An 11,027-nucleotide genomic window follows, 5' to 3' on the forward strand; every position below is an offset into this window, starting at 1 on the left:
AGGGGTGGGCTGACACACTTCTAGAGAGGGGGGACAGACCTGTGGAAGGACCTGGGTAAGTCTACTTGCGTTAGAACTTTGGGGGTGGGGGGGGATCAGAGCAGACCAGTACAAATGTAGGTTCGATCATTGGCCAACCTCTCTACATCCTTTCTGTTCAGATTTACTGTTTGCAGGTCCCTCTCAAAGTTTGTTGGTAGTTCATTTTGGGTCGACCTCTGCGTCCTTTCTCCTGTGGGTCTTGTGCTTTGCCTGTCTGGCTGGTTGAAATCTTGTAACATGGCCTTGCCAGCTCAAACGCTGCTTGCTGATTATTATAGACACTGGCTGTTGGTTAGCTCGGGCTCTTACATCTATGTTGGGTTGAAGTTAGCCCATCTGATGCCTAAGATCTTCCACACGCATTTGCCATCAAAAGCATCCAGTCTCTTTTCTTGGCTGGTTTTCATATGCCAGGTTTTACAACCATGCAGGAGTGTAGAGAGGACGTTGGTATTGTAGAACCTCATCTTTGTCTTCATGGAGAGCTTATGTAAATTTACTTGTGTCAATACATTGGTGAAGGTTAGACATCCAGGTAATAAGATACGCCAAAAATCAGTTACTCATTGACAAGCAACTAACACTGGTCAGTTCAAATTGGGAAAAACAGAAGCAATTGGGAAACCTCAGAAATATCAAATTTCTGCCTATAAGTGTGGTATCATCTGAAAGCTCTTTTCATCACGAAAGTAGTCATGTGAAAATTATTAGTTAGTGATGTTCATAGGCTTAGATATGACAGATTGAAAATGCATTAGACCACTGGTCTGAGGGAAAACCATGTATGGGCTATAATTTAGGCCAGGTGGGCTGTATAAACAACAAGGTGTTGATTGGCCCAGACCATTGTGGTCTTGGCCCTGGCCAGACTGGACTTCACACCTCTAATCACCTGACCCATTGAACCCAGGTCAGGCCAGTGGTCTGACAAGCAAGTTGTCATAACTCATTATGCGAGTGCTTTGTTCAGTGTGGAATGACCAATTATAACTCATTTGCATTGGAGTGGGCTACTGCTAGGCCACTGTGTTCTATGCATAACCAAGTGTGGTCTGTGTGTTGTTCACATGGTCCAGCCAATAGACCACTGGCCTGGGCAACTTTCAAAACGGAATATCTTCATAATGTTACACGTTATGACCAAATTAAAGACATCATGATGCAGGGGAAATCATGCTCTTTCCAATGACATGTAAAAGTGTACTGTATCTTCAGTAGAAAAAAAGTTAGAAAATTGGATGACCAAGATGGCCGCCTTGAAATCGGGAAACTGAACTTCCCAATTTAAACTGACCAGTGTTAACTGGATATGATTTTGGAAACGGTCAGACATTTCAGGTAGCATCCACTACCTTTTGTCAGTGACACTAAGAGACCAGGAGAAATGCAGATTTATAAAGCGAAACTACTGATTGATATATATTATTTGGGTCAATACTCACAGAACTAGAGGGTTATACAGCTCTAGAGGAGTGGACTGACTTATGGCAGGATCTGGGTAAGTTTTAGAAGGAGGCCTAGGATTTAGGCTTTGGGGTTTGAGGGAGGTGGTAGCACAGTGCTGGTGTTAAGTCAGTTACAAATGATATATATTATAAAGTCCTGTTCTGCCATGTAAGTTGTTTCCCTGTGTCATATGGTTGGTTGCTTGGTTGTTGCCTGGCTTAAATGGTTGCTTGGCCTGACTGATGCTTTGTTTGAATGGTTGGTTGCTTGGCTTATAAGTACATTCACACTCACTCACTATTCGGTATATCGTCTGTTGTTCCCCGTCGTCTGCTGTTCCCCGTCTTCCGAGGGTTAGATGTGCTTGCACTGCAATACTGAGGCTTGATGGCAGCCCGCCACTTACCTCCATCCTGTGGGTTGACGTTATCTAAGTCCTATGTTGTCAAACCTTTCCCAATACATGTTTTTTTCTCACCCTGCCTCAGCTCCGAATGTACAGGAGGCCCAGAAGACAGTGAGGAAGCAGCCCCCCTCCCCCCTGGCCCAGAAACTGATGCAGCAGAGAATGTACATGGACTACGAGCTGTACACCTTCATTCAGGACCGATTCAGACGACAGAAACTGGAGTTAGGCATCCACTAGTCACTCATAACACTGGCAGTCACCAGTCAGGGCTCGAAATTCATTTTTGGGAATAGGTGCACTGGTGCACAATTTTTTGGGTGCACCATATAAGAGAATAAGTAGAATGTCAGCATTTGTAAAGAAAAGTACTATAACAATGATTTTATTATTTTTCTGACACTTAGATGTTAAGAATATGCTGTATACTACTATACTATACATCTTTACATATGTAAACCTACAAAAATATTGGGTGCACATGCACCCAGCCCTGACAGTACTTGTCTACAGTACAATGAAATGCAATAAGATTGGAAGGCAAATTTCATTAGAAACTGGGGGATGATAGCCTGTTTAAATCGTTTTACGGTTGCCACCCACCCAACATCCAGGGCCCAACAGCAGAGTTTGCATTACACAGACTAGGACCATAGTACTTAAGAATCGTGTAGAAAATATTTAGGGCATCTACAGGAATCCAAAGAGCTTGTCTTGTAGAATACCATCATATAATCTGATTTAGGGCTCGAAATCCTTTTTTTTTTCTTGTTACATGCAAAATTGCCAGTCGCATGTGGGTATTTTGAGCCCTGAGATTCATTTAGCCTATCTGTGTCATTGTGATATAGCCAACCAATCAGTGTACAGCATTAGGGGTAGCCTTAGTTCAAATGTAGTGGATCTAAGCCAATCAGGGGTAGCCTTAGTTCAAATGTAGTTTGTCTGAGCCAATCAGGGACGAGTACATAATTAGGGGTTACTCGGAGTCATCTGTCCCACGCACAGGTTACTTAACCCGCACACGGGTCACCTGGGGTGACACCTGCATCACGTTACCCCACCAACCAATCAGGAGAGAGAACATCGACGTCTACTCTGGGTCAGTAGTAAAAAAAGCAGAGGTTGCTGATTGTTTTTCTCGGTCCTCTGAGACGAAAGCACAAGCTCAGAACCCTGAAGAGATTGTGCAAAGGTTAGAAGTGCAATGTAGGACACACGGGAGACTTCCTACATGTACGTAGGCTGGTTACACAATGTCTCCCTGCCCCCTCATCATTTTCATCATCAAAGGGGCTATGTAATCGGGTGGGGCTGCTAGGAGCGTGGTTTAGTCAGCAGCAGGGCTCGAAATTCATTTTTGGGAATAGGTGCACTGGTGCACCCAACTGAAAAATTGGGCGCACAAAAAACATTTATTTTGGGTGCACCATATGAAATGAAATAAGTGGAATGTCAGCGAAAACTAATGTGTTTCATTTCTAAAGAGAAGTACTACAACAATAATTTTATTACTTTTCTGACACTAGGAATTGGATGTTAAGAATACGCTATATTTTAATACATTTAACATCTTTACATACGAAAACCGAAGAAAATATTTGGGTGCACTGGTGCACCTGCAGAAAAAAATTGAGTGCACAGCTCCAAATTTGTGTGCACTAAGGTGCACATCTTAAGTTTCAAGTTTTATTCATAAAAATCAGCCTTGCAGCCTGTGCACAAACAAGCTGAATAACACTGTTTTTTTTTTTACAATTGTGTAGTAAATACAAATACAAATTAACATTACAATACGTATACAGACACACATTGTCAAACAAACACATTACAAAGCCATCTTAGTGCACATGCCCCAAGTATTTCGAGTCCTGGTCAGGCTTGGTAGTGTTGCAGGCACTGAATAATGCATGACATTAACAGGAGTGGGTGTACATATTATCTGTATCTGTGCCCAGCATGCGTTTGTAGGCTTGCTGTATGTAAAGAGCTGAGCTGAGATTTTGCCAGGGTGTCCCGCGGGGCCACTGTGGATTGTAATCCACAAATGAATACAGGGATGACTTTGACTTGATAAGTCTGCATGGCCAGTACTACTAAACATACAGTATTTTCAGCAAGGAGGTTTAAACCTACTAAGTCTTACTTCGTTTTAGTATTCTGTATTGTGCCATAGGAAGTTGGATGGCGACATTTTGCATCATCAGTATTTTTAACCTCCTTGGTTAGAGCAAGGAGCTTCAACAAGATATAACATTCTTTTTCCATTTTCGATTTTTGGATGTCTTACTGGCTTCAAGGTCTCTAAGCCATAACTATACTTAAAAAAGTACAGTACATATATTTTCATCAGTTAACAATATTGAATCTTAAGGTTATCAATATAGCCCAACACAGGGCTGATGGTTGGAACTGGTAATGTTGGTGAAGAAGACACTATGTTGGTTAGAGTTTGATGTTTTATTCCTGAGTATTTATTATCTAGCAACATCTTCTTTTCAATCTTCTTTTCATATCTGCTTTTTAACTTTTTATAAGTAGAAAAATGTGGAAATAAAGTGAAACATTCATGTTTTGTCAGGGGATTTTGAAATGCAATGTGTCGTATATGTAGCAATAATATGTACTGTGTTATATGATATTGTATATATACAAATATATATCCTATATTCTGCAAGATGTTACTACTGAACAGTTTAAGGGGCATGTTTGAAAGTGTAAGACCATCATGTGTAAGAGATAGAGTTGTGCCAATTGTATGTTCAGTTTCAGGGTGTTATGAACACCTATACATGGCAAATCATCTAGCAATAATATCAAGTATAATTATTATATACTCTGTATCATGTTAGTAGTATTAGACTTGTTACCTCCATGAAATGTGTCATGGAGGTTATATTTTCAGTTGCGTTTATCTGTCCGTCCTTCCGTCTGTCTGTTGGTCAACAAGATAACTCAAGAACGCCTGGATGGATGGGTTTCATACTTGGTGTGTTGGTAGGGTGTGACGAAAACTGGAAATGATGAGATTTTGGTCCCCCTAGTGGCTTCCCTTGGTACTGCAGCGCAACTTCCGGTTTTGATATCTCACGATCTGGACATGCTAGGGTCATGAAATTTTGATGGAAGGTAGCTCTCGTGCTTGGAAAGAAGTCATATGAGTTTGGGCCCCCTAGCGGCTTGTTCTGGAACTGCAGGGCACTTTCTGGTGAAATGTTTAAAAGCCAATAAGTCCAGACAGGAACAACATATTTTCATTATTTTTAGTGTGTAGGTAGCTGAGAGAGAGAGAGATGTACATAATAAAATACAAATTATGCAAATGAGGACTTTATTTGCATAATTAATGAGGAAATTCTATAATTACAGTGTTTTACATTATACTATGTAACCTATGGCAGGCGGAACTTCAACAGATACTAATTATGCAAATGATGACCTAATTTGCATAATTAATGTGAAAATTCTATGATTTCGTAATGGTGATTGATGAGAATGTCATACTTGGGACATCTGTAAATTAATCAAAAGTTAACATACATCACGATGCATATATCATGTTAATGCAGAGTTCATTTGAACAATTAAAGAAGAAATTTACATTTACATATCAAGATCATATTTCATGGAGGTATGAAATCTCGGAATTCTAGTTTATTCATACGTACATTTAATGTATGAAAGCCATGGCAGCCTTTGGGCTGTCTTACATCTTAAAACACTTATAAAATGTTCTACATCAGATTGGGAACGTAAAGATACATACTACTTGTTGATTGAAGTATTATAACCATGTTAATGATGGCAATCAAGTGTATTGTGCAAGTACATATTACTCATGTTATTTCTCTGTTCGGCCCTTTGGATTGTACCATGTCTGGACGGGGGTGGTGGATCTGTGTCTAAGTATTTTGTCATTCCCCAGAAAAAATGTGTTATGGCTGAAGTTCCATGAATGTACCTCTTCTGGTTGTTTGTACACATGTATGTTCCCAAAGTGCTTCAAAGAAGTGTTTGTATAAAGCTATAATGTGTTTCTAAGAATACTGGTTTGCTTCACTTGTGTTTTGACTTTTGTCAAAGACTGCACAGTGTAACATGAATCAGACTGAATAGCTTTATTCTGCTGTATGATCCATTCATACATATCTACATCAGGGCCAGGGAAAGAAAAAATCACTGATATATCCATTCACTGCTATATGCATTCATCTTGTTTAATTTTCTTTCACCAGAGTGAGTTTCCAGCAATACAAGACCCTTGGAACATACAATTTATAAGAAACACGTGCATACAGGACACATACATATTGTACATACAGATTTAAAACGGTGGGTCAGATCTTGCAAGAGATCCTAGACTCAAGAAATTTCTTTCCTACCTGACAGTAAAAAGTGTAAAAGACCCCATTTCAATATACAGTCACTTTTGTATTATGTTTTTCTTTTGTTGGTGTCGTACAAGCCCACTTGAGCTGGGCGGTGTGTAGTCGCAAAACACAATATATACAGGTATATAATAAACTTTCATTCATTCATACAGTCACTTAAAAGAATCGAAATCAAAGTCTGGGATCTCAAGAGGGGCCAACGGTGGGATTTCTGACGGCGGGCTGATCTGCTCGTCAAATGATGAGTCGCTAGCGGAAAAAGCCGGACGGATGCTGACTGACAGGTCCTGCCCTGCCCTTCTCCTGTCCTCCGCCACGTATCTCTCGATCTGAGTGGTCAGGATGTCCACCGTTCGTCTCAGCTGCCTGTTTTCAGACCTGTGAAATGAAAAGAAACCTACAGTGGGGGTCGCTGGAAGACAGACGAAAAATGTCCAGACTAACCATGATGTACAAAATGACTAATAAACTGGTGGACATACCAACCACTAAGTACCTGATACCAACCCAGAAAAGAACAAGAAACAGTCATGCCTTCAAATATCAGCATATTTCCCAAGAACAAGAATTGTGAGTGGAACTTGTTGCCACCAAGCACAGTTGGGGCATCACTAGAAAGCTTCAAACAACTCCAGCAATTAAATGTGCAAAGATTGAGTGTAACAAGTCATTCAGTGTGATATAGCTAGCTGGTGTGCAACCCGGAAAGGCAGTTCTACCGGCTACACCGATAGATACAGACCTCGCGGCGTGGAGCTCGTGTTTCGTCTTCTCGAGCTCCTGCAGGAGGGAGGACACGTGCTCCTGCAGCTGGGCGTTGCTCGTCTTCAGCTCCTCCATCTTCTCCTCTGCGTTCTTCGGCGCCTTCGTGGCCGCGTGCACGCTGCTGCTGAACTTGTCTCGCCGGCCGCCCTTGTTTAGGAACTGTAGCAGCGAGTCTGGCTCACCGTCATGTATTACACTCTTCTCGTTCCCCCTGCTCAAATCTGTTTCATCGTTACTGTCTATTCCGTTTTCTTCTTCGTCAGGCTCTGACTCGACCTCGCTGTCCCTTTCGGTGTTGGACGCGAGGGTTTTCTGCAGCAGTTCCTCGGCCTCTCGTAGCTCCTGGAGCTCCTTGGCGGCTTGGGCTTTCTTCTGGGCTTCTTTTTCCCGCTGTTCCTGGTACTTCCGGTAACTCTCTGCCCGCCGGTGCTTCTCACGGATGATGTCGCGCTGCTTGAAGTGGAACTTGTACTGCAGCTGGAGGGACGTCAAGGCCTGGGAAAGGGGGAACAGAAAGTGCTGTAAGGAGGCCTGCATACCCTTTTTTGTAAGGCGTAATAAGGCCTTCTTAATCTGTAGACAGCCCGCAGCCTCCCTAAAAATCAATGTAATTCGTAATACATGTACCCGGATAGTACATTAGCCACAAAGCGTAAAGTTCCAATCAGCTTGAGACATTAATGTGTAACTTGTTCCCATATCTCTTGCACAGAAAACGTGACTTGCACAATGAGTCCTGGCCAAAGCATATTATTGATATATATTTGAATCTTATGGCACATATAATATTCATGATTACTCTGTTATCCTTTTTTTCTGCCAGAACATGAATGATGTATGAAAAAACAAATTTTTCATATTGATAAACTGAAAGTGAGTACACACCTGTGGTACAGACGTCATCTTCATGGCTCTCAGGAGGTGGTCTGTAAACAATACAAGAAAACAAACTTTAGACTGGTCATCTCATAGTATGTTTGTTGTTACATAGCAGTTACTAAGATCTGTATGTTGTACATTTTAGAGTTAGTTAGTTGTGCAAGAAAATAAACTTTATTGCACAACAACTTTACAAGGTACTTATATGACTCTTTGTATATACAGTATGTTTTAATGATTTTGTGTAAAACCAGTTGTATGTACTTCTTCCCCAGGCTAGCCCAAGTGACAATCATTACATGCATCATTAGATAGCTTTAAACAATGTTTAGAGTTAGATGTTCAAGGGTTAGGTGTGTGTTGATTGTGTGTGATGAAGTTGTTCGGTGTAATGTACATGTAGCCAGCTGCCGCCGCACCGCATGCCTGCGAAGCTGCAGTGTTACGCCAAAGGGTGGCTATACCGGCTATAAGGATACAGATACAGAAGCTGGTGTGTTACGCCAAAGAGCGATTATAACAGCTATACAGATACAGATAAATGTAGTACATGTGCTAGTAATAGTATGCTAGTTGAGCATCCCTGGCTGTTATTGCCAAATCAATCAATCAATCAATAAAAGACATGACCAGGTGAGATTACCTGCAGCCTTCTCGTGACAGACTATTGCATCATGGTACCTGCCGGCTGTCAGTAACCTGTCGGCATGGCGACCCTGCTGGTGAGCCTGGGGGGGGCGGGCGACAGGTTAGTGTAAACTCAAACTCATGCCCGTAGCCGAGGGGGGGTTGGGGGGTTCGGAAGAACCCCCACAAGGCTGAAAGGTCCACTTTTTGGTCCACTTTTTATGTAAAGGTCCACTTTTTGGTCCACTTTTTATGTAAAGGTCCAAGATTTTTCCTGGAAAGATGGACTGGAATCGTAGAAAACTGCTCCTTTTGTCATTGAATACAAATTTTTCTGTTTTTTTTCTTGGAAATCCTCTCAAAAATGCACGAAATGCCATTTTAGAAGGTTCATTTTTCAAAATTTTCCGGGGGAGCATGCACCCGGACCCCCCTAGGAACCTCGCGCCTTCGGCGCTCGCCTCGCGCGGCGCTCGAGGTCCCCTCAAGCAGTTGGAAGAACCACCCCATTCAAAATCCTGGCTACGGGCATGAAACTGACTTATATGTCTACAACATTTATGACGAGTTGATAACTTATACACACATGTACACACCTTCTTCAAATCTATAAATACCACCCCTACAAGACTACCCCTATCCATGTTGTGCAGCACATCTTTGGCACCCAGAAGGGTTGTTTCTGTTACTTGTATGTGTTACCATGGAGTTACCATGGTGTGACAGTCATGTCAAACAAAACTGATGAGAGGAAAACACAGAAATATGACAGATATAGTCTGGAATTACACAATAGCTTTGAATGTCCTTTGTCGCCCATACACAATTATTTGAACCAAAGTCTTGCAAGTAAGACTGTTTTGCCCTAAACATCAGCGTGAAGTGACATCTACTGTGTTTGGATTACTTGATGTCAGCTATTCTACATATGTTGTTGTTGTTCTACATATTACGATACAAGAAAACAGGAACATATCCCCCCCCCCCCTTTTGCTCTTTACTAGCTAGCTATTGGACCCGCCCCTGTTTTTAGACTGTAATACGTCAAAGTATGAAACACTGACACTACGTTTGACTGTATTCTATCCTTGACAAAATAATAAACGTAGAAGTACAACGTAAACCTACCAGGTTTAACGGAGAAGAATCTTCAACAGACATTTCTACAGGCAATGTTCTACAAATGTTGACAATAACATCACTGTTGTTCGGCCATTGCTTTCTTTCCCGTGCCTTTTATTTCGTTCTGTATACTTTCTACGGTATTTGAAGTAGATGAGAATTTAGCCAAAATATTTTATACAGAGTTTCGTTTTCTTATAATTTGAATGTGGTAATTGTCGTGAAATATTGTGAGCAACGAATATTTGTGGTAAAATCAGACAGGCACTTGATATCGAAAGCTTCGAACAAGACGTTATTGCGTACAGTTCACTTCATACCTGGGGGTAGAAATTTTATATTTCATCAAATAATGTAAATATTTCGTGGTAATAATTAAGTAATAGTTTGTCATAAATAGTAGGGCTATTATGATGAAATAGTACTAATTTGGGATTTGTTATTTTGCACGTTAAATGAAGGCAAAACATGGATGATACAAGTTAAGAAAATGCTCCTGTCCCCTTTATTCATAATAGACTGTTCCTACCGAACCAGACTGACAACCCAAGAATCCAAGATGAAGTCGAAGTTGTTTCTGAATTTTTGTCTGGCTACCTTGGCGCTGTTTTGCGTCGTAACTCCAGGCCAGAGTGTAGAGTTAGTAGAACTGAAATGTGGCAAAGGCAACGAAAAAGTCCTCTCCGTCCGGTATGACTTTATGAACGGCAATATTCGCTGCAGTGATGATGAAAAAGTCCCACTGTCACTCTTTCGGCCGGGCGGGCTGCCTCCGATCGTCAAGTACAAAGAAGCAAAGGAGGTAACGTTACTAGCTAGTAATATATATAGTGTGACATATCTTGTACAGAGACCAACAGTGAAAGGAGAACAAAGCAATACGTTCTATTGAATGCACAATGTTATTGTTGTGTATTGGTAAATAATAAAAAAGGGAAAGTAATCATATATCTTGTGACGTGGCACGTTGCTTCAGCTAACAGTGAAAGTGGGCTGACGTCACGCCAGGTGTTTGTTTTTTAATAGTGGGTAAACAGGTGGATCCGGGTTGGAACACGCTGAAAAAAGTTGGTCTTGTACAACTTCAGACTTTACCTCTATATCATGTCTATACTATACTGCAGCTACTTATTTCAGGGCTCAAGATATATTTTTTGCACTTTTGCAGGTTACATTGAACCAGATATTAGGCAATATGGAGCATACAAAAACCTTGTCATAGGAATCATATATGGTTACTTTCAATTTTTACAGCAATATTAATTTTTTTAATTGAAAATCCACATCCATCTACATTTGTATATGAACCCCGTAACGGGGTTCATATACAAATGTAGATGGATGTGGAT

General features: G+C 41.1%; 3 protein-coding genes across 6 annotated transcripts in view; 2 read left to right on the forward strand and 1 right to left on the reverse strand.

The window, feature by feature from the left end:
• The window catches only part of LOC109471497 (uronyl 2-sulfotransferase-like), a 6,702-nt gene extending 4,568 nt beyond the window's left edge, over positions 1 to 2,134 (forward strand). For all 3 annotated transcript variants that reach the window (XM_019770833.1, XM_019770832.1, XM_019770831.1), the window contains one exon: positions 1,977 to 2,134. In XM_019770833.1, coding sequence (XP_019626392.1) covers positions 1,977 to 2,134 — 158 coding nt within the window. The remainder of the gene's footprint in view (positions 1 to 1,976) is intronic.
• Positions 2,135 to 6,065: 3,931 nt separating this feature from the next.
• LOC109471503 (nuclear receptor-binding factor 2-like) lies at positions 6,066 to 10,042 on the reverse strand. The gene is made up of 5 exons (XM_019770840.1): positions 9,685 to 10,042; positions 8,573 to 8,657; positions 7,936 to 7,976; positions 7,028 to 7,545; positions 6,066 to 6,663 (listed from the first exon to the last, which is right to left on the reverse strand). The coding sequence occupies exons 1-5, from the start codon at positions 9,715 to 9,717 to the stop codon at positions 6,438 to 6,440; spliced, it is 903 nt and encodes a 300-aa protein (XP_019626399.1). The 5' UTR covers positions 9,718 to 10,042; the 3' UTR covers positions 6,066 to 6,437.
• A 111-nt stretch (positions 10,043 to 10,153) lies between these two features.
• The window catches only part of LOC109471527 (phosphatidylethanolamine-binding protein 4-like), a 5,198-nt gene continuing 4,324 nt past the window's right edge, over positions 10,154 to 11,027 (forward strand). The window contains exon 1 of one of the 2 annotated variants that reach the window (XM_019770871.1): positions 10,154 to 10,480. In XM_019770871.1, the coding sequence (XP_019626430.1) occupies positions 10,169 to 10,480 (312 nt within the window). In that variant the 5' untranslated portion in view covers positions 10,154 to 10,168. The remainder of the gene's footprint in view (positions 10,481 to 11,027) is intronic. The other variant, XM_019770873.1, reaches the window with a different exon arrangement.

Source organism: Branchiostoma belcheri, unplaced genomic scaffold (assembly GCF_001625305.1).
Source record: "Branchiostoma belcheri isolate BF01 breed outbred unplaced genomic scaffold, Haploidv18h27 scaffold25, whole genome shotgun sequence".
Taxonomy (NCBI): domain Eukaryota; kingdom Metazoa; phylum Chordata; class Leptocardii; order Amphioxiformes; family Branchiostomatidae; genus Branchiostoma; species Branchiostoma belcheri.